The 24,921-nt window shown below is 34.0% G+C and overlaps 1 protein-coding gene across 26 annotated transcripts in view; it reads right to left on the minus strand.

Moving 5' to 3' along the window:
* NRXN3 (neurexin 3) overlaps positions 1–24,921 on the minus strand; it is a 2,041,643-nt gene that overhangs the window by 159,572 nt on the left and 1,857,150 nt on the right. For 16 of the 26 annotated variants that reach the window (XR_012486454.1, XM_074289857.1, XM_074289856.1 and 13 more), the window contains 2 exons: positions 22,333–22,422; positions 17,606–17,913 (listed from right to left, as the gene is read on the minus strand). Coding sequence is in view for 25 of the 26 variants with exons in the window: in XM_074289857.1 (XP_074145958.1) it covers positions 17,606–17,913; positions 22,333–22,422 (398 nt within the window). In the remaining variant the exon portion in view is untranslated. The remainder of the gene's footprint in view (positions 1–17,605; positions 17,914–22,332; positions 22,423–24,921) is intronic. The other 10 variants (XM_074289860.1, XM_074289859.1, XM_074289875.1 and 7 more) reach the window with 1 other exon arrangement.

Here is a 24,921-nt window from a genome sequence, read left to right on the forward strand (position 1 = left end):
TATGATGAAAGTCAAAGTGTACTGGACTGAAAGTGACAAAAATCTGAATTAAAATTCTGCTGTGATATTTGTGGTATGACTCTTAAGGCATTCTGACATTCAAATAGATGGTATATAGTCGTAAAGAAGGGGGAGACTAGGTGGTACTATTGGATAGAGTATCAGTCCTGGAGTCAGGAAGACTCATCTTTCCAAGTTCAAATCTGCCCTCAGATCCTTACTATCTGCATGACCCTGGGTAAATCAACTTCAGCCTGTTGGTCTCAGTTTCCTCATCTGTAAAATAATCTAGAGAAGGAAAAGGCATCCCCTCCAGTATCTGTCAGAAAAACAGTAAATGGGGTCAAGAAGAGTTGACGTAACAAACAAAATTGCAAAGAGAAAAAATTAACAAAATGGGGGAATTGCTTCTATTTGGAAAGTTTTTTTGGGGGGGTTTATTTTGTTGTTGTTGTTTTTTTCTTTATACCTTTATATCCACACTCTCTTTAGAAGATAGGCTAAATAAATAAGCTAAGTATTAAGTTCTCATAAAATCTCATTTTTCTGGTATACAAGGAAGTTATAAATAATTCAGTCCAATTTTCACATTCTGTATCATTAAGGATTGATTAGGAAGGCATTTTCCAAATTGGATGGCAATACAACAACAAATATGTTTAAGATCCTGTTCTAGTGGCTGAGCATTAAAGAAAAAGAAATTAAGATGTGGTTTCTGCTCTCAAGTTTACAGTCTAATAGAAGAGGAGGTCAGTCACATATACATACATACCTGTGTGTATATACACACATAAATTATATAAGTCTATGACTAATGGAAAAGGAAAGATCATTCTAGATTTATCAAAAATATATACTAAAACATGAAAAATCACTCATACTTTAAACTAATTCTATAAGTTATAGACTCCATCAGGGTCACTAAAATACAAAATACCTCAAAATCAGTGGCAAAAATAATTTAAGCAATTATTTCACATTTGAAATAAAAAATGTTATTATTTCTTCCATTAGAACTCTATGATACTAGGGACTGTCTTACTTTTCTTATATCCCCAATGTTTAGTATAGTTATTTTTTGCAGAGTAGGGCTTAATAAATCCTTCATTCATTCACTTATCCATATTTAATATAAAACATGTGAGGAGTGGATTTTTAAAAACAGTTGATTACAATCAGAAAAAAGGAAGAGCAACATTATGGGGACATAGATCTGTAAAGTTATGCACTTGGTTTAGAATTTTTTGCATAAATGATTAGGATGAACACTAGCATTATTAATCTTGAAGTAAGACAGGTAAACAGGGTTTCTTCTTAGAAAGAAAAACACAAGTTACTAAACTTCCTTATTAAAGAAAATTGGTACTACACATTGGTTTAAAATGAAAAACAGCCGCCCTCTACAATTCAGGTCTCTGAGTAAAAACTGCCTGTCTTTGTCCTTGTCAATTTCTCCCCATCAAATCCACCGTCAAACATCACATACTCCCTTTTCTAATAGATTATGCTTCTCTAAAACAGTAGATATGACAGTAAATAACTAATAATGATGATAATAATAATAATGAGAAGCAGCCCTAGAAATATATTTCATGCTCCATCCTCCATCTTTGTCTTCCCTCAGTCGAATAGCTTCCCACTAGCATGACATTAATCATCAGGGCAGCAGCATCGAGATAAAGGCCAAGTGGAATTTCATTGTACATTATGGGGTGAGTTGTGTCAATGCAGGAGTATGGGCTTCTGTATATATCTGGGATGGAAAGGGGGACAGGGGAAATTGAAAAGGCAGAGGTGAAAAATTTGTCATATATTAATACTGCTTCAGTTGGTCAGGATTGGTTCCCCATTGTTACTGCAGATTAAAATCATTCATGTTATTCTACTTTCCTTGGAGGTCACCTTTTATAAAGGTGGATAAATATTATGACAAGTTAAATTCTAACCTTTGGAAAAAATAATCTGCCTTGGGGGCATGCAGAAGATCAGAGGAATAAGAAATAAAAGAACCCAGTGGAAATAAGAATTGCCTGCCAATACTGTTTTTGTTTTTTTTTTCCTTCTGATATCTAACAGTCCCCCTCTTCCAGAATTACATAATACAATTGAGATAGTAAGAATGGTTTTCTCTCCTTGGTAGCCCTGAAGCAAGACTGGGTTGTCTATAACTGATGGAGAGAGACATACAGATGACATTGCCAAAAACATACATAATAAAAACAGAAGAAATTTCTGTGCTCTAGACTGATTGAGGAAAAGATATTATTGTGGTTAATCAAATTATTTAGTTAAAAGAATTATGTATACCATAAGGGAGTGACAATTTACCAAAAAAAAATGGGATTTGATTTTGTTCAGTATAATTCTATTGATAATTACAATTCATTGTATTCTTTAATGACTGAGAAGGCAAAAGAGGATTTTTTGTGTCAAAGTCATCAATATGGACATCATCATACTGGCATAATGTAAACAAGAGCTGGTTTAAAGAATATTGAGGCTAATATGTATGTATGTGTGTATGTATATGTGGGGGTATGTTAGGATTACAGAGTGAGAACTCAAGTTGTCTGGACAGTTCTCTGATGTTAAGTGAGAACTCAGATTGTCTGGATAGTTCTCTGATGTTAGGTGAGAACTTAAGTTGTCTAGACAGTTCTCTGGCTTGGAGTTCACACCTTTGGTTCAGGCCTTTAGAGGGAATTTACACCTTTGAAATTCTGAGATATAGTTTACATGTTTAAAAGAAGTTTGTACCTTTAAGAGAAGGAAGTTCATTGGTTGAAGTATTTCCTCAGGCCCCATTGAGTTCTCACATGCCCATTCTCTGGGAGGATAAAAGGAGGGCAACATTGGGTCTGGAGGAGTCTACTCTAGATCAGAGTTGAGACGGCAGATGACCGGACCTTTACATTTTGGCGCCCAATGTAGGGCAAGGAATTTTGCTTATCCTGATAAGGACTTATTCTGAGCCCTTCAGAGAAGTTAGTTGCTCTAGTTCTCACCTTGTAATCCTAACAGGGGTAAAGTGCCACAAAATAAAGATGGTTTCAGGGACAAAATCAATACATCTGGGAGGACCATTATACACTATAAACCAAAGAGTAATTTTTGTTGGCCAAAATAATTGTTGAAGTCTGTTTGAAAAACTGAGGACATGATTCTTTTCAACAATGAGATAATTCCTCCGGTTCCAATGGTCTTTTGATGAAGAGGGCCATCTATACCTAGAGGACTATGGGGACAGTGTGAATCACAACATAGAATTTTCATTTTTTGTTGTTGTTTGCTTGCATTTTGTTTTCTTTCTCATTTTTTTCTTTTTAATCTGATTTTTCTTGTGCAGCATGATAATTTTGGAAATATGTATAGAAGAATTACACATGTTTAATATATATTGGATTGCCATTTAGGAGAGGGGGTGGAGGAAGGAAGGGAAAAATTTGGAAAACAAGGTTTTGCAAGAATGAATATTGAAAATTATTCATGTATGTTTTGAAAATAAAAAGGTTTAATTTAAAAAAAAAGAAAAACTTAGATCACAGTTCACTATCCTTCCCACCACTGTCAAAAGAATACATGTCCTAGCCTCATTGTCTTCAAACTACCAACAAATTAAAATGGGAGGTGACTTGTGATTCCATAAAGTTCTCTTTTCCCTTTCCCAAATCTTTCACTGTGTTATTATTATTTGGCTAGGCAAACAATGTTAAGAGATTTACCTAGGTAGTAAGCTTACAGCTAATGAGTATTAAGTATTTGAGTCACATTTGAATTCAGGTCCTCATGACTCCAAGGATCTTGCTCTATACAGGGTACCATCTAGTTACTCTCCACCTCCCAACCTTTCACTTAAAAATGGTAATTATCATTCCTGATAATCCCAGGACATTGTTTTCATTGTGGCCAAGGGAGGGGAACACAAAGTAATTGGAAGGCAGAATTACTTGGTATACAGAAATAAAGAATTTGTTCAGAGAAGGGAAGACACAATGCATTGTATTGTAAAATTATAAATTTTATAAATTTATATATTATAAAAATTCTAAAAAAGTATGTTTCAAAGCTATTATTTTTATTCCTAATCCAAATTACAATGATTTAAATATCCTAGGCAATTAATAAATGTTTATTAAATTTAATTTAAAATACTTGGAGCTCAGAAAATATTCTCCCTTACTTACAATGTTATCAAGGGCAATTAGATTTTTCAAGCCAGCCCAGGAAAATTCACTTGAGGCACTTTACAGATGAACTTTATCATTAGATGCAATAATTCAATCAACAATCACAAGATTGTTTCCAAGACCAACAAAAATGTGTTGCAAAAAATAAATAGGAACACCAGTATTGCACTTATACTTGCAGTATTATGGGAGAAGTATGATTATTCTTTTTGTTTTATTTATTTAGAACTATAAACTTTTATGATAACTTCAGCCCCTCTTCCCTGATGGATACAATTGAAGGATGAGGGAAAGTTGAAAGTTGGAAATTAAGGATAAAGTAAAGTAAGAAAAAAGAAAAGCAGTTAGATATAGAGAAAAGGGGGAAGGAGAGAAGGAATTTAGAGGGTGGATTTGTTCACTGTCTAACATAAATTATGTTAGAGACGTCACCAAGAGGAACATCAGGAACATTTCCTGTGACAATAGAAATAGAGGATCTATGGGTGGTGAAGGAAAGGACTAAATATGACCTGGAAATCTTAGAAATTTAAAAAGAAATCCAGAGAAGAAAAGGTTAACTGATGGGTATAATGTATATATGACGAATATATTAGGATCTTAATACGATCTTTTCAGAGGCTCTAGTCAGGAGAAATCTTGGTACAAATCTTGTAGGAGAGAAGGAAGGAAGGAAGGAAGGAAGGAAGGAAGGAAGGAAGGAAGGAAGGAAGGAAGGAAGGAAGGAAGGAAGGAAGGAAGGAAGGAAGGGAGGAAGGAAGGGAGGGAGGGAGGGAGGGAGGAAGGAAAGAAAGATGGGCTTGACAATGGAGTAGCTGCACTCCAGTGCCATCTGGAGTGTAGGGTTTCTGCTGAGAGACAAATGGTAGGAGAAGCCAAGGCAACTGCCACTTAGTAAAATCCCCACTTTGGGTTTGATGGCAGCCAAATGAGGACTTAGGGAGGATGAGATGAGGCTGATGGGGAGAGCATTTTTTCTAGTGAAATAGTCCTATATTTATATTCATAGTATAATATGTTTAATTAGAACTCAGTGGTACTCCAAAGACTCATCTCATGATTGCAAAGAATGATGTGCCCTTCTTGCACATTTGAGTTTTCAGGTTAAGAAGCAACTCAGTAGATAGCTATGTGATCCTAGATATGTCAATTAACTTTTCTGTGTCTTAGTTTCCTCATCTGTAAAATAATAAAGTTGTACTTGATGTCTTTGTAAGACCCTTTGAGCTCTAAATCTGATTCTAAGAGCCCATGAGCATTTCTACATTTTTATAGGGCTGGTGCATGTTAAAAAATTAAGTCTGAAATGGTCTTCCTCGCTGAAACATAGAAATAAAACTTATATATGAATAATCTTAGACCATCTGCATAACTGTACCTGGAAGCTTAGGCAACATGTAACTTGGTAGTTTTTTTTTTAAGTTAATCAACAACTATCTCCCCGCCCCCCCCACACAAAATAAAACAAAACAAATAAACAAACAAACAAAAAAAAAAACCTTAAGTGACCTAAGAGGTTTAAAGGGAACCAACTTCTTAAAACGCTACTTGGATTCAACTAAATTACACACCTGGAAAGAAAAGAAAACTGGAGCTGTCCAAATTCCCAACTTTTCATTTGTTACTGAAACATGTAAAACAGTTGGGAAATAGAAAAGCCTACATTAACTATACAAGTCAATCAATTTCTTATCAGCTAATTTTTTTTCTAATCATCACTAAGGACTGCTAAATACCATAGACATGGCTCACATTTCCCTAACATTCCTTTCCAGAGATGAGAAAGAAACGGAGAGGAAGCTTTTCTTCGCTATTAGCTAATAGTACCAGTTCTCTGAAGAAAACCCAAGACATTAATTAGAAGGTTTCGAAAAGCACTTCTGTCATAACAGCCTCAGTATGTTTCTAATTTTTACACAGTCACCCAAACATACAGCAGAAAGGTAGGAAAGTACATTACACTCTTCACACAGCCTTGTCAAAAGACTAAATGGAAATATCTGTCTTGTAAGCTTGCCGATGGTGACTGCTGCTCCCAGCTGTTTCCCTGTGGTGTGTACATAGGAAACAGAGAAAACAAATTTTCACAAAATTGTGAGCCAATACTCAAACTACAGTTTTACTTGCAATCATTGATTCTACTATATTTCTCAAATGGCCTTTATTACCTTGTCTTTCATCTGGAGATGGTCACCATATTGCAAATGGTAACATCATTCGCTAAGGATTGGGATGAGGATAAGAGATAGAAAAAATAATTGTTCTTTATTTATATTTCACAACATTCTACTCTCCTGTATCTGCCTTAACAGCTGACAGCAAAAATGTTTCAAAGAAGCACAGGAGCCATTACTGAAAAAAGAGAAGTAGCCCCTACAAATTTACAATATAAAATTCTTGCAATATTGATTTCATTCATTATTATAACAAATATTTAGGGCATATCTATAAAAGGCTACACAATAAAAAAGATGGGTAAGATAAGAATTTACTGGAGATGATCAGTTCTGTTAGTAATAAAAAAAAAAAAAATAGGCTTCTGCTTAAGTAATGGAGAATGCGATTCAAATCAACAAACTAAGATAAGCATATATCAGTCTTTTCACCCAAAAAGCTTTATTCTGTTTCAGAGGCTTCCAGTTTTGTAAAGGATTTGCAAAAGTTTATATATTTATACATTTCAACATCTAGTTGTTTTAGGTCATAAATAAGAAAATTTTCTTCAGTAAGCTAGATTCTCCTTTATGAGATAAACATATATTCATGGATAGGTGAGGTAAATGAGAAGGGAAAGGGAGAGGAAAAGCCAGTCTACATAGACCCTGACATTAGATGGATTCAAAAATCACGTTTACAATTATCATGTATGAATAGAACACTACTGCATTATGTACTCATGATCTGATACAGAATGGATGAGTAGAGCCAGCAGAAAAAATTATATACTAACAATATGCTAAATTTAAGAAAGACAAACAACTTATAAATTATATAGATTAAAGATTATATAGTTCAATTCCCTTATTTTATAGGAGAAAGTGAGGCCTACGTAGGTTGTGACTTACTCAATATCACAATAGTAACAGACTCAGTCTAAAGACTCCAATGTTATTCTGAAGTATAACATTCTAAATTAAATTCTTGTTACTAACAACATCTTGGATAATTTTTCACTTAATTTTGCTGGTAAAATGTGGGGATTTTACACATTTTTTAATTTTAAACTAATTTATTGTTATCCAAATTTGATAAGTTATTTCTGATAAGTTATCTGATTGATAACTTGATTTCTTATTTCTATGTATTCTTTTTTGGCACCTGTGTCAATTTATTTATTTTTTTTAATACACATTAACAAAAGCAGAAAAAAAGAAGTGAACATAGCATGTGTTGATTTGTATTCAATCTCCAAAGTTCTTTTTCTGTATGCAGATTGTATTTTCTGTCTAAAGTCTATAGGGATTGCTTCAGATCACCAAACCACTGAGAAGAACCAAGTTTTTAATAGTTGATCATTGTTTCAAAGTTGATGCATTTATTTAAACATCCCTCATGCCAAGAATGGACTATCCCTCTAGTCATCCCCATTTTTCAGATTCCTATCTCTCTACTCAGGTGCTCTCTCTTCCATGAAGCTTTCCTTGACTCAATCTGTCAGCTGTTAGCAACCTCTCTCTTCTCAAATATCCCTAGAGCATTTTCTCTGCTCTCCCCCTTGCAAGCTTTATTCTCTCATCTCACCTTGTATTTTACTTATATTTCCATATTGTATATTCCTACTGCATTATGTAAGTTCCTTCAGGGATAGGTAGTTTCATTTTTGTCTTTGTTTTCTCTTTGAGAAGTAGCATGGTGTATTGAATTTTAAGCCAGATTTGGAGTCAGAAAGATCTAGGTTTAAATCCAGTTTAAGACACTTACTAGATGTGTTTGTGATCTTAGGCAAGTCACTTTACCTTTTTGTGCCTCAGTTTTTTGTTTTTTTTTTAAATCTATAAAATAAGGAGATTTGGCTTTATGACCTCTAATTTGTTTTCTAGTTTTACAACTAAAATGCTCCAATATTTGTAGGCACAGTAGCCACTTAATAAAAGTTTGTTGAATTTTATTGAATTTTCTGAGGAAGAGTGATGGCAGATGACTCAAAAATCAGCCCAGGGAAAAGAGAAAGCCAGCTTGAGAATAAAAATATCTTTTGTTATGTTCCACAATCATCAAAGGGCTAACCAGATTCTCTTAATGGAAGTTCTGATGTTTAAATATGCTAATCAAAGCCTAAGCAAAAAATATATTTTATAAACCCTGTAGCCCAGTTAAAGAAGAACATGTACCCCATCTTCTGGTTACTTAGTCAGATTGCCTGATATTGGGGCACCAAGAAAAGGAGCACAATAGTAAAGAGACAGTATTGAGAAGTGTTAATCCCTCTTCCCTTATTGAAGCATCATAAAAAGGGGAGAAAAAGGAACAAAACTATTCTATTCACCAGCCGATTTGTACAGCCAAAATAGCTGTCTTTAAAGGGGCAGCTAAACCCATCAAGCTCCTTTTTTCATTAGAGCTATGCAGTCTGAGAAAGAAAATGTCACTGGAGAATCATACCAGGCAAAGAGTAAATTAGAGACCAATTTCCTTCCCCAAAAAATTATTATCTGAGAGGGGAAAAGAAAGTACCTGTATGAGGGTGAGAAGGAGACAGAAGATATTTCTCGACTGGCAGCAAAAGTCTAATTAGACTGACAAATCTTCAGTGCCTTCTCCAGTTATGAGACTTGGCAGGAAAGAAACTAGCCCTGGAGCCACACATTATGTAAGGCTGTTAATCAATATTAGTTGAGCCCTGATCCTAAAAATAAACTTTCCCAGGAGGCTCTGTTGTCTACTGGTGAAATCAAGCAATTGGGAACCCTGTGGAATACTATGGAGTTGGTGGCAGTGGGTTTGAGACAAGGGGATGCACAGGACTAATTAATTTGGAATAACTATTTCTATGCAACTAATACAACTCTACAGTATAAACTATTATGGTGCTGAATTTGACTTAAGAAAGGCTAATCTTTGTAATAACATAAAGGGAATTAAAATTTCAAGTAGGAGTGAGGAGAGGTGAATGTTCAGTTACCTTCTAACCCTGAGATTCTGGATCTCCTATAACTCTATAAAGCAGGTACAAGTATAATCTTCATTTTACAGATGAGTAAACTATGACTAAAAGGATCAAAAAGCTAGAAAGGGCTTGAAGGAGGATACATCAGTCCTTTTTGATTCCACTGCCAGCAAGCTATGAGACATCTGTCCATGTGATAAATATGAAAATCTTCTTCAGTAAACCAGATTTTACTTTATGGGATAAAATTATACATGCATGAATGGGTAAGATATATGAGGTGGGGAAGGAAGAGGAAGAGCCAACCTACAGAGTCCCTAACTAACATCATCTAATGGATGGATTCAAAAGTCAGATTTAAAATTCTCATATATGAATAGAATACCATTGTAGTACATACTCATGAATGGATGAAAATGGATAAATAGAACCAGAAGAACAATTTATATATTAACAACAACATAGTAAAGACAACTTTGAAAGTTTTAAGAATTCTGAGCAATACAAAGTCCAACCAAGATTACAAAGGACTGATGATGAAACATGCTGTCTACAACTAATGAAGAGGTGATGGATTCAAGATACAACCTATATTTTTAGAAATGAATAATTTGTTTTGGTTTACTATTCCTATTTCTTATAGGGGTATTGAATAGATTTTTGTCATTCTAATTAATAAAAATAATTTTAAAAATTCAGGTTTGCTCTCAGATTCTTTAATTCTATTCTGGATAATGCTAGGATTATTTAATAGATGGGAAAATTGCTCCTTTTCCCATCACTATAACTAACGTATTCACAAGGGCACTCATTCAACATGGAGGTTTGTTATATCCAAGCACAGGCTGGGACAGTGTGTTCCCCAAATACAAGTGACTACAGACAAGAGGGTATCAGGTGTACTAAGGAATATGTGATGCAGACTAATTAGGCTGGATCTTTTGTATTAGAATTAGAAGGAGAACATGCATTTAGAAATAGCTTCAAAAGGTCTTCCTGTATTCAGCCCTGGCACTCTATCTACTGCTCTAGCTAGCTACTCCCATTTGTATCCTTTTTTATTGAGTCTTCCATCAGTAATTTGTATATTACAAATAAAATCTTAGTATTATTATGTTTCTATTCCTTGAAATTTAGAACTGGACTAATTCACCAAGTGAATCTGGAATTACTCAAAGGAACTTCTTTTCTCTGGTATCTTCTGACTTCTTAATTAGAGCTTTTTTTTTTAATCAGAATACCTAAAATGTCTCATTATTCAGATTAAATTCAACTTTTATTGTTTTAATAAGCAACAACCAGAAAAAAGTTCTTCCAATGGCCATATCTAGAAATAGCCAATTAAGATTGATTGGTCTATATAATACACATAACTGTTCAGTAAAGAGCAATTGTTATTACCCTGATTCTTTAACCACACCCAGGGAACTATTATTCCCCTGAGAATTTTTTTCTAGATACCAGCATTATAAAGCCAGCAAACACACACACACACACACACACACACACACACACACACTCTCCTTAAAACTTTCAACACCCAGGTTCAGTAAATTCAAGATGGAATCAAAATGCTCTAAAAATCTTTCTTTTTAAATGATAATTAGAATAATTCTAACCAAGCAGAATAGAGTGATTTTCTTCCAATTTTCTGATATTGGGCAGCATGGGTGAATGTCAGTGTGACTCTGCTGTACATTGGCACAGAACACAGAATCAATGATGTAAAAGCTTAGGAATGGTTACAATGGTGTTATGGACAGATCACACTGTACCATTATGCAATTGTTATCAAGTCAATCTAGCATCCCAAGGCAACAACATAAATTAACATGGAAACTAGTTCTTTTCCAAGCCTCTTCTCTTATCTGGAAGCATTAAAAAATAAATAAATAAATAACTATAGGAACTCCATTATAATCTGAAAAAGCTTCTGCCTTTCATTCTTGCCAACTCCTAACTATAGAAAAACCCAAGATTAGGAGTGGGTGCCAGTGGAATTTAGCTGGCCTCAAACTAAAAGATGAGTCAATGACTATTAGGGTGGTACTAGGATGTCTGGGGGATCCCTGAGATGTTAATTTTCTGAGAGATGTTGTCATCAAGGGAGTGAAAGCTCAAATTACCAATTCGGACTGTAATCTCCTTCCAGGATCCCAGTGTCAGCACAATTGGTGAGACTGCACAATTAAGCTATAGTACTAGGAAGACCTCAACTGTTGCCAAAAGTGCTAATAAATGTAGCTTTTCTCTGACTCTGGGGCTTTAAAGAAACAGCACATAAAACCAAAAAAAGTGCCATTTTTCTCAGCTGTTGTTTCTAAACTAGCCTCAATATTGCAGCCTCCTTTCTTTATTTCCTGAGTTCAAATCCGATCTCAGATACTGTGTTACCCTGAGCAAGTCATTTATCCGTTTGTCTCAGTTTTCTCATTGATAAAATGTACAGAAGAAAGAAATGGCAAAACACTTCAGTATCTTTGCCAAGAAAAGCTCAAATGGGGAAACAAAGAGATGGACATTACTGAAAAATCACTGAACTTTTTTTTATTATACTGCTTTTTCTTTAGAAAAAATGGGTATATGGCTTAATAGATAGACACTCAGGGTAGAGTCTTAAAGTGAGGAAAGACCTGGATTCGAATCTTGCCTCTGAAATATACTCCTTTTTTGGACTGTGGACAAATAACTTGACTCTAAATGAACCAGATAACTCTGCAATAAACCATAAGAACATTTGAGTTATCAATATCCATTGAGAATTCCCTTAATCTGTAGAAGAAAAGTAACAAATTGGGAAAATATTTTTACAGTTAAAGGTTCTGATAAAGGTGTCATTTCCAAAACATATAGAGAACTGACCCTAATTTATAAGAAATCAAACCATTCTCCATTGATAAATGGTCAAAGGATATGAACAAACAATTCTCAGATGATGAAATTGAAATTATATCAACTCATATAAAAGAGTGTTCCAAATCACTACTGATCAGAAAAATGCAAATTAAGACAACTCTGAGATACCACTACACACCTGTCAGATTGGCTAAGATGACAGGAACAAATAATGATGAATGTTGGAGGGGATGTGGGAAAACTGGGACACTGATACATTGTTGGTGGAATTGTGAAAGAATCCAACCATTCTGGAGAGCAATCTGGAACTATGCCCAAAAAGTTATCAAACTGTGCATACCCTTTGACCCAGCCGTACTACTACTGGGCTTATATCCCAAAGAAATACTAAAGAGTGGAAAGGGAACTGTATGTGCCAAAATGTTTGTGGCAGCCCTTTTTGTTGTAGCTAGAAACTGGAAAATAAATGGATGTCCATCAATTGGAGAATGGTTGGGTAAATTATGGTATATGAAGGTTATAGAATATTATTGTTCTGTAAGAAATGACCAGCAGGAGGAATACAGAGAGGCTTGGAGAGACTTACATCAACTGATGCTGAGTGAAATGAGCAGAACCAGAAGATCATTATACACTTCAACAGTGATACTGTATGAAGATATATTCTGATGGAAGTGGATATCTTCAACATGAAGAAGATCCAACTCACTTCCAGTTGATCAATGATGGACAGAAACGACTACACCCAGATAAGGAACACTGGGAAGTGAATGTAAACTGTTAGCACTACTGTCTATCTAACCAGGTTACTTGTACCTTCGGAATCTAATACTTAACATTCAACAAGAAAATGAGATTTACACACATATATTGTATCTGGGTTATACTGTAACATATATAAAATGTATGGGATTGCTTGTCATCTAGGGGAGAGAGTAGAGGGAGGGAGGGGAAAATTTGGAAAAATGAATACAAGGGATAATGTTATAAAAAATTACTCATGAATATATACTGTCAAAAATTTTTATAATTATAAAATTAATTTTAAAAATTAAAAAAAAATTAAAAAAAAGAGAATTCCCTTAATCTGTGATAAAATTACAGATTAAGTAAAAAAAAAAAACATAGTTGTTCATTATTGGAAGGAGCAAGAATGACAGATGAAACTTTTTTCCCATCAAAATAATGTGCTTTTAATGAGTTTAGTTGCTTCAGTGGATTTTCTTTCACCTTAAAAGAAATTGTGTGAACAAAATTCCTCTATAGCATGTTTCCTTTGTGAAATTCTTGAATTTCTCTAAGAAGGAAGTGTTCACTTGGTTTTTTACTTGAAGATTTATAACAATGAAGAATTCACTATCTACCAAAGTCAGCCCATTCCATTTTTGGACAGCTCTTATAATAATTAAGAGAGCCTTCTAATGAAAGTTTTTTCTGCAGATCAAACCAAAATGTTTCTTTCTACAATTCTGACACATTCTTCCTACTTCAATCCTCTGAAGTCAATCAGATTCTAAAGCCTCTTTCATTACATTAAAAATTGTTTATTGTTTATTATCCTTCCCTCAGTTACTTCTCATCTTCAGTTCTTTCAGTAGATCCTCCTCTTTTAAGTCATGAGCTCTATGTCCTTAATCTTGGTTTTTATTGTATGATTATACCTAATTTGCCAATAACCTTTTAAAAATAATTTTGACTGGAAATGGTCAAATCAACTAGCTAGGGTAGAGTACAATGAGATGGGGCAGCTAGGTGGTGCAGTGGATAGAACACCAGCCCTGAATTCAGGAGGACCCTAGTTCAAATTTGGTCTCAGACACTTAACACTTCCTAGCTGTGTGACCCTGAGTTCAATGAGATGATCACCTCCTTCAAGTGGACACTGCTAATTTTATATTTTATATTTTTATATAAAGTTAGTTATACCTAACTTTTTTGCAGCAGATGATAGAGCAATGGAACAGGACTTAGAAAGAACTGAGTGCAAATCCAGCCTCAGACACTTACTAGCTATGTGACTATGAGTAAGCTACTTAAACTCTGTCTACTTCAGTTTGTTCATTTGTTAAATGGAAAAAATAATAGCATCTACCTTACAAGATTGTTGTGAGGATCAAATGAGATAATATTTGTAAAATATTATATAAAATCAAAAGCATTAAAATATAAATAGTAGCCATTAAAATTACTAATATTACAATTTTGACATGGTTTGGAACTAACCATTTAACTATAGTATCTAGCATAGTGACAGACACATGAATGCTAAATAATTGATTGCCTGGTTTTTACATTGATAATTGTTTTGTTCTTTCATGCTTCTGGGCATTCTAGTATTATTGTGAACATGTATTTAGATATCCTTAAAAGCAGAAAATCTTAACAACGTTTTCATTTATTTTTATATTCATATTGAAAGTGAAGGAACATGTTTAGATAGAAGCCAATTATTATTATCATAAGGAAAAAAAGAAAATACATACCAGAAAAAAAAAAAAGATTTATAAAAGGCTTTTTCCCATTGTCCATTTAAACAGGTAGCACAGTTTAGTGGAAAGAATTTTATACTGGAAGTCAGAGCAACTCATTTCAAATCCTGATTCTTCTACTTATTTAATACCCTGAGCAAAGCCTATGACTTCTATATGACTCGCTGTTCTCATCTTTAAAATGAGTGGAATGTACAGGATCACTTTTAAGGTTATTCTAGCTTCCTATGACATGTTTCTGCTAAGATGATTTATTTCTGTTGTATTAGAATTGTTAGGATTACTAAGTGAGAACTCAGGTTGTCTGGATGGTGACAAGGTGAGAATTCAGGTTTTCTGGACAATTACAAGGTGAGAACTCAGGTTGACTTGATAGAGGGGGCAAGCTCATTGGCTGGGGTGGTTCTTCCCAGAAGCCCTTGCATTATCCCACGCCCATTCTCTGGGAGGATAAAAAGAGACAGCACTGGGCGCAGAGGGCAGATCGGCCTGAAGAAGGATAAGAGTTGGAGGAGATTCAGAGCCAGGATTCAAGAGAAAGACTCTGCATTGCATCAGGCTTGACGGGGCTCTCTGCAGGAAGGGAAGTCACTTCTAAGGACAAGAGTTAACAGCAACTGCGTGGAGACAAAGGTTCGTTACAGGAAGAAGAATCTGTCTGAAAGATTGTAGTAGACACAGCAGATCTCTTCCCAGAGAGCGATCCGGCACCTTCTAGAGACGACAGCTCGTTACATAGAATCACTTTGACATTGAATCCCTTCTCCCACAATGTTTCATCATAGCAAGAAAGTGATCCTGAATTTCTGTTCATAACAATGGGCCACCTCTCTGGAAAATCCTAACAACCTGGAAAAATTTTGAGTGCAGACTAGAGTAACAGACTATGTGTCAGTCAACTGGAGACCATTTTAGATAAGTAAATTGTAGATAAGTTCTCATTATCAGAAAACAGGACATCAGATCATGATTATTTTTTGCCCCAAGTTCCTAGAGATGATATTATCTACTAAATTGCAAGATTGCATTGCAGTTGTGAAGACATGCCTCATAGCACATACCACAAATCATATATCCCTGAAGTCCTGATTTTTTATGTTTGGGAGTAGAGAGTTCATGGATTCCTTCTACAGCCTAATGAACTTATGGACTCCTCAGAATAAACAAAAGATTGAAAGAAAACTAATTATATTCAAATATAATTATCAAAATATTTGTATAAAAACAAATCCACAGATGCCAGGTTAAAAACTCCTGACATGGAATCATTGGCAATGGTTTGGCATAGTGATTTTCTGTATTTCCTTCCCCAGAGGCCCAGTCTTCCACATATTTGGGGGAACCATTTGGTAGGTACCCAGATATTTACCCTCCAAAGGGCATACCTAGAGATCCTGTTTGTTTCTGTCTAATCCCTGAATACAATAGTAAGTCTTACTGAGGTCAGTGAGTATTTGGCCTTTGAAGAGACTGTGAGATTAGTAATTTCTTAGAAATGTCATTTGTTCCTTTGCTTCTCAAAGAGCTAAGACAATGTATTGTGACAGAAATAAAACAACTCTGCCAAGACTTGTACCAAAAGAACAATCCTTCTACCAACAATAAAATGGACTTTTCTCAAGCTACAGGGAGTCATAATAGAAATACATATTGCCTTTTATCTTCCTTTCAGTGAGAAGATCAAAGTGTCAGGAATTATTGCTTTAATATCACTAGAAAAGTAAAGTTTTTGTGGAAATATGCATTGAAAGTATGTACACATATGTCAGCACATGTGTCCAGGAAAGACCTGATCTTAATAGCTTTTCCTAAGCATTTAAATCTGATCTTCCATTACTTGAAGTCCATATTAAAATTGTTCTTTTAGCTAGGATCTTTCTGCAAGATGTCTTTCATCTTCAGATAAGGGAGAAAAATCATTCTTATCTTGGTCACATAATCTTTATTGTACAAGAAACAAAATCACAAGCTGCTTAAGCTTAATTGGTGACTCATTCTGGGTTCACCATGTCCACCAAAATTAATGAAAAGGTGATGCCAAAAACTGGACTCAGGTGGTCTCCAGAGAAATACTGAGTTATTGAATTTTCTACAAACACTAACTAGACTGGGGACAATTTCCCTACAAGTGGCTGGAACTTTTTATTGTATGTCAATGTATTTGATTCTAATAAATCAATTAACCTTTTACTCCCAATTAATGAAATTATGAAAATTATGAAATTTATGAAATGCTAATTGAGCTTTAAACTTTAGCTTGGGCATACTTATTTTCAAATAAATAAAAGAAAATACAATGACCCTACCAAGAACATTCAGCATAGTTATACCCAAGATTTTCACATTTCCCTCTCATGTGTAACTTGGATTATTATCAAAGCAAAAGAAACCCAAAATGTAACAGAGGGAGAAATGATTAATCCCAATTCAGTAGCAATGGTGAAAGCTACATTGCTCAAGGATTAGTTTTCCTTCTGGCACAAATTGTCCTTGATTTAACAGTGCCCATTTCTTCAGTGCTGAAAAATTAATACTTTTTAAAAAGTCATGTTGAAGATGTAAACTGGACTAAATTGTGATCTATAATCCAGACAATAATAAATTTCCCTTTTCTTCTTTTCCCTTTTTGTGATTTGCAAAAAATCGGGCAATAAAGTTAGATGAGGGAGAATTTCATGCTGAAAGCATTGTCCATTGATCATTTTGAATAACAGTACTACTGTTACAATGAAAAATATGATAGCGATACTAACCCATGTGTGCCATAAGACTTTTATAACTTTCTCCATGATAACTGTCTTTTTCCACTGCTGGAATTTATTCATATGAGAATCTTAGAGGCAAAATTCCCAGAAACATTATAATTCAGTCATCAATCTGCAGAGCTCCATTGACCAGAATAACCACAAGTTCCAAAATACAACAAATACAAGTTGGCATGATATGGAGAAAGGAATCTGACCTACCTGAATGCTGGCTGTGGAGCGATTCTTTCGAGTAGTGGTGGTTGCCATTGTAGTGGTGGTTTCCATGACAGTTGTAGACATTTCTGGTGGCATGGAAGTTGTAGGTGTTGTCCCCAAGAGAGATGGTACTTCTCCCACAAGCCTGACGCTACCATTGATTTTAATATTAGGGTTGTTCTCAGCTGCCATATTCAGAACTTTCAAGCCATCATAATAGAGCCCAGAGAGCTGACCTTGGAAGAGACGTCCTTTGTCTTTTCCTCCAATGGCTATTTGCGCCTGAGTGTTGAAGATGGTTAGCTGCCGGCCTAGTGGGGTTGGGTGGAGGAAACAGGATTATTTCTATACATATCTTTCCTCTTTATCTTACCTGATAGAAATGGACTGAAGGTCAAAAAAGGTTTCCTGGAAGAATTGGGAGGGGGAAAGGGAGAAAATTGGATTACAGAAATTTAATACTGCAAACTATTGTCCTAAAGTCACTGCCAAGGTACATCATGTTGTAATTAGCTCTTCTGCTGACTAGCTAAGATTCTGAGTCCACTGGGACAATAAATATTTCCTACCATTTCCTTTTAAGGAAGGAGATATTTTGGTTTCTGATCTTTGGCTGGGCATGCATTATTCCATAGTAAATAATCATAATTGTCATAAAAATTTCAAAATTAGGTAAAAACCAAAGAATAATCAGAAATTTATATTCCATGAAGTATTTTATGGAACTATAGCTGTATATTACAGAGGTCACAGGGGTTATCAAAAAGATAGTTGAAACTAAACTCAAATTGAAAAAAATTCAGATAACTTTAGAATCTGAGTTTATTTCAGTAAAGATTTAACTTCATGAAAACTCAGAGCCATCTGATAAGTAAATATGTTATTTCTTTGTATTTTCTTGGTTAAAAGTTATCCAATGGGTTATGTGTCTCCCGGGTGTTTCTCTTTGTCTCCCCTAAAGTACTAACACCTCTCAAGCATATCACACCTTGATGCAGAATACTTCTGGGTAACAGATTGGAACTTGGATCTCCCACTATTCATTTATGTTTAGTGAGGAATTCTTTATGAAATCCTGAGTTTATTAATCCAAAAAAAAATTTTTGTTTATTCTACACACTGAATTCTAACCATTCTAGCAAAACTCAAGTTTGAAAGAGTCTTCTTAGATGATACAATCTAAAATCAAGGGAATATGGGCACAATCTACTCAAATTAAGGATTGATGTTACCAAAGCCATATTGGGAAAAAAGGGAAGTTCCCGGAGGATAGAAGAGGGGATAGGTAGAGGGAAACTTGAGCTCCTACATAAAAGGAACATTGTAACACTGTAGGATAGCCCAAGAGTTTTAGAGTACCAAGAATATTACTTTATAAGTCTATAACTTTTGGATTCATTTTCACATGCTGATGATATATAAAATTAATGTTTATTATTGGTGATGATTATAACATTACTTACGTGCCATATTCTGACTACCACTGAAAATTTTTAGTTTTCTATTTTTCATTTCTAGGTCTTGCAAGAGAAAAAAATCCATGAGGCTGTATTACCAGCACTTAGTAAAGTGCCTAGCACATAGAAAGTATTTAATAAAGGTTTATTATATTGAATTGTAATTGAGTCTGAACCACCCAAGCTGGCAATAGTAACTTTCTCTTTACTCTATTCTAGAGATTACCTAGAGATAAACTTGTCTTTTCTTGTATGCTTCAGAATTCTGTGAAATTTTAATTTGGATGTGATTTTAACATATAGGGAGGAAAAACAAATATAGAGGACAACCTGATGTTTTTTACTATTCCATTACCAATGACCCAACATCCTATTTTTTTATGCTGATCATAAATCATTCCTTTGTGGTCAAAGAAGATATTCAAGGACAAAATTCTTCACATCCTTCATCATTTCAAGAGATAATTGCTATCCTATTCCTAAGTGAACTCTTTCATACCCTTTAACTCCCCCTTCTCTGCCCTCAACACACTCCCAAAATTCTGTCCCAAGTATTTGGTTCTGGACCATACTCATTCTTCCTTTCCTTCTCTTCCCCTTCATTTTCTTGGTCGTATATGATTCAGAGACTTCTTTGAATGGAGGAGATTCTGGCCACAACTCCCTAAGTCATATTTACTACTCCATTCTGCAAATCCACTCAATAGGCTAGTCAGATAAGAATTCCATTTGCTAGTGTCTCTAGAGCCAAGCAGAGTTAAATATATAGCTAAATATGTTTATTCTTATTGCTTGGATTCAACTGTAGTTCTTTGTCACTTCTATATGGGAATCTTGGATTTTAAAAAATCCATTAAAAGAAATCTAAGACAATCATACTAAATCCCTGACATATTTATTTTACATCTTTGTTGAATCATATTATTTTAGTCGGTTGGGCTCTTCTAGGCCTTGTAATTTATAATAGTAAGAAAAAAATAGAACCTAATTTTCTCAGTCTTACCATATTTCCATAGTGTGTATGTTATACCAATTCAGGATTTATAAGAGAACTTTTTTTTTTTATTTTTTGCAGATACAAATCCTCCTACCACCTCCCCCCCAAAACCTTGTCAGTTTAGAAATTATTCTTACCTCATTTGACCATCAAGTTCACATGTTAAATTAAGTCCTTGCATGGCTAACGTAAGTGTTAAACAAAGACTAATTAAACGTCAGAACACCCTTGGGAAATATGTAGTATTATTACTTCTCCTCTCAAAAAGGAAATCTGAGCTATAAAAAGGTTAAGTGACTCTTCTAAGGTTAGAAAGTTATTCAATAATAGATCCTAGTCAGAAAATGAACTTTGGAATTCTTTAACACAACCCACTTCCCCATGACAGTACTTACTCCTAAGACCCAAGCTAAGTAGTTTTTATCTAATCACCAATCTATCTTTGCCCTCTCCTTCTTATTGTCTTTTCAAGGTTGTCTGGCATGTTTCTAAAGTAGTTCCTGAAGAGAAAAGGGTGGTAGTGGGGAGGTGAGAGAGAAGGGGACAGGTAAAGAATGAAGAGAATGATAAACATTTACCACTTACTTTTTCAGAAAGTCCAAAATGCATTCTATATCGCATAACATCATTATACAAGAGAACTATAGTTTACATAAATTTCTTAAGTTACCTATGCATTTATTAATTCATACAAACTCAATAACCAAGTCATGGCACTACCCCCTTGTTCTTTTTGCATTGTAATCCCTTCAATAGCTTTCTTTGTCGGCCTAATGACAAAATACTACCATCAAAAGAACTACAAGCCAAGTTATGATTTCATAATGGTTTACAGAAATGAAAATGCCTGGCATGCTGTTAAACTCAGATTTCAAGAGGCAATGGAGTAAAACAAAAGATTACCAAAATAAAATAGCAAGGAACAAAAAGTTTTCTCAGGCACATGAGACTCAGACATGCATCTAATTTTTTTTTTTCTTTTAAAAAAGGTGAGGCAATCACTGTCTTTATGTTAAAGGGACTTTATAAACTTGTATTTACTGAACAACATTATTTGCTTTTTAAAGTTATCCTTATAGCTTTTTTAATTAGACCACATGTGTTAAAAACAGGGCACATGGTTGAGTCTCAATAAGGATTTTCACTATTAGTTTATCCTATTAATTTCCACTCAATTTAGAGTTCTCAAATGCTAATCTGGTTATACATTTGACTGTGTGTCAATGTCCATGCACATATATAGCTGAATAGTTAATAACATGCTTGTTGTTTGTTATGTGAATCTCTCAAAATTTTAAGAGAGGTCTTGTGGTCTAAAAGTATGTTTATGTATGTTTATCCTGGACATTATAAATGGAAAATTTTCTTCTTTGGAAGGTCATACTTTATCTTTTAGTATCTATCAAATACAATATGTACTAACATTGGGTTCTACTGTTCCCCTCTTTTGTTAGAATATAATTATTATCTCCTTCTTCCTCCCCATCTCCACTCCCCCTCAATTCAAAGGATATTGTTTGCCTTTTTGAACCTTGGTCCTTTTACAATCTGTTTTTAACAATGTGTGCTTTAGTTGTATGTATTAGATCAGAATCATCCTACACACCACATATTCAAAAGTGCCATTTTTTTTTTCTTTTTCAAGGTCATCAACTAAGACCCCTTAAACCTATAGACATATTCGAGCTTTTGCTACTCAAAGTTTACATTAAAAGCAAACTCCTAGTATCTTAGTCTCATTATTGTTTTAAAAATCTTGTTCTTATAGCATTTGTTTTAATCAGTTTAATTATGTTACAACCATTTTATAAACAAAATTCAAGCCATGACATTTTAAACCACACTTAAAAGAGAGGAAAGCCAAAACAGCTCCTATGAGATACAAGTTTAACGTTTTGAAACTTTTAGAACACTGTGATAAGAGATCATTTTAAAGAAATTAAAAAGAACGTCATGCAGTGGTTAAATTGCCATAATACATTTCTTTTTCTTTCTTTCTTTCTTTTTTTTTTTTAAGTTCCTGGAATTTCTTGTTTGTGGTTGTTACACTGAGAGTGATCTTAAATGTTAGTCCCTTTAACTGTATTTTAATGGCAATGTATTATAGCATGATTTATCAACATATGGCAGGTGGAAGCTGACACAAATTATAATGAAAATTAAAACAGTCATTTATGCAGCAGGCGATTATCATTTAAGGAACATTTATTTGCAGGCTTTAAAAATGAGGGTTTAGAATCAAATGATTTTAAAATGAAAGTTTTAATGACGGTTACCTTTTTCCTGCAGCCACTCTTCTACAGGCCGGTTATATTTGAAGGGGATTTTCTGTTTTACCATTTGGAAGCGTTCATTATCAGTGTTGCCTTTAAAGTTTAAAAAACAGCTTAAAGAACAATCTGAAAAGTCAATAAATCATTCAAAAACATCCTAGGTTTTTGGGTTTTTTATGAACTTTTAAACGATAGATATCAATTTATCTTTAATAAGAGGTGGGGTTGAAGCCACTCTGTCCTATGATTGACATTCTAAAAGGTCCTGGATAAGAAATTTGAAAGTAGATTGTTCTTCACTAGGCAGTCCTCAATCATACTTTGGGGAATAAACCCAGAAAGAAAATGGACAGTAAGCCTAATTAATTAAAAAATATGCTCATTCTGCCAGGACTTTTCACATCTTAGCCTCTAAATGGGTTTAAGACTCAAAATTTCCCCTCTCCTATGATGAAATTTACCCTAGGATAACTGTTAAATCAGTTAATAAATCTGAAGTTAGTCAGAGACCTATAGTTGCTTATGTCCCTTCTGCCATCTTTTCTCCCAGTACAATCTTCTAAAAAAATTAGGAAATATAAGGATACTTACTTCATTGGTCTCAATTCATTATTTGAAATTTGATTTGATGGCTGATGGTTAAGAGAAGGGAATTTTGAATCTGATAGTTTTTTTGTTTTTTGATAAGAGAAATAATTCTACAAGTTTTAAATCAGGTGATGAGAGTTCCCTCATGCTAATTGTTTGTAATGTTGGTAGATCTATATTCAAAGGGCCATTAAGATATTCCACATATAAAAAAGGATTGGTGATCTAAAATAACTAATCATGATTAAAAAAAAACACACACATTAAAATATATTTTCAGTTCATTTCACAGGCACTGGTCAAACTTTAATCTCCATATGGTCACTTAAAAAAAGAAAGGCTATTCTTTTTCCCTATAAGAAGTCCTTTATAAAAAAATCATTCATTCACAGAGCCTATTATAAGTGCCTTTTTCTAAGTATGAAACATTTAATTAAATATGAGGTTGAAACATAATGCTCTTTTGGAGCATTTTTTCCTTCTGTATCTGACTCTTGTTAACACTCCTAGAACTTTTCTCTAATTAAAATAGACTAAGAGTATAGAATTAGAGAAGTGCATACTTATAAAATGAACTTCAAATCACTAAAAAAACAAAAACAAAAACAAAATAAAGGATCATTCTTGAAAATAGACCTTGCAGAGATCATTTAGTTATATACCTTTTCTAATTTATTATTTGCAGTAATCCTCTTAGACTCCAACAATTTATCTGCACTAAAAAGTGAGAACCCCAACTGAAAATAGGCCAAAAATATCAATGAGAAATATAGAAACAAGTTTGTTGATTAAGTCTCTGAATAAAGGGGTAACTATTGTATTCCTTCTTAAGCACATCTTTAAGAATCTTCTGTGCTGAGATTATAGCATTAACATGTGAAGCTTATTTACTAATGTTTTTATTTTTCTTTTTTAAGGGAAAATTGCCATTTCTCCATTTACTCCTTCTTTAAATCACTTCTTGTTATAGATACTTCAATTATTTTATTAACACCAAAATAAAAAAAATAAGGTACATTTAGGAGTCCATTAGTAGTACTCCTTACATGGTTAAAGGGAAATTGTCCTTACAAAAAAACTAAATCATACATAAGAGATATGCCCTTTTTTCTCCAGGCTATAATGAACAATGCTATCTTGGGTTGGCCAAGTCCATGAAACACTATAGTTCTTAAGTACTATGATAATGTTCATGAAGAAGGAGAGCCAGAAGATCCTTATTTTAAATTTTCTTTTGAGGTGTAATTTCTGCCAGAAAATATGAAAGTCAACTGGCACTTCATTGAAATTTGTGTGTGTATGTGTGTGTATTTTTTTTTCCCTAAGAGAATGACTACTATGTTGCATCCTACAATAATGATCCTTACTATAATAATGGTACTATTACTATAATAAATATTCTGACAGATTATATGTATTTTCAGGTTAACTAACCCCAAAGAATACCAGACAAAATTTCAGATGTCTGAAAAATAAATAGCCTAATATATTAGAAAGAGCTAATTCCAAATCTTCACTTCTGCTGACAGTGTAAGGGCTATCATGGACTCTGAAACCTTGAAGTTCCTCCTTTACCTCTTACCAAAATGCACAAACAAAACAGACAAAAAATGGAACCATGAGATTATATCAGGATTCCAAGTTGTACAGGTGCCACTAATATATACTCTAAAGAAAAAAAAAAAAAGACACCTTTATGTATTTAAAACTTTGATTAACATATCATAATTCTCATTAGGAAATTAATCTGGGAATCCATCTAAAAGTATAAATTTGAAAATTCCTGATAATTTGTTGGGTAGGGTTGGTGATAATGAAATCAAGGGCAACCAAATTTGAAATGATACAATCTCTATGTGGAATAAGAATCAAAGTTAGCAATGGCATTGATTTATTCCCTTCAAACTCCTTTAATGTCCACTTCCTTTCTGCACCACACACCCCTTTTGAGATCATTAAAATGCCATAGTAAGACAATTCTAGAATGGAAATAATATGAAAAAG

Source organism: Sminthopsis crassicaudata, chromosome 2 (genome assembly GCF_048593235.1).
Source record: "Sminthopsis crassicaudata isolate SCR6 chromosome 2, ASM4859323v1, whole genome shotgun sequence".
NCBI classification, from domain to species: Eukaryota; Metazoa; Chordata; class Mammalia; order Dasyuromorphia; family Dasyuridae; genus Sminthopsis; species Sminthopsis crassicaudata.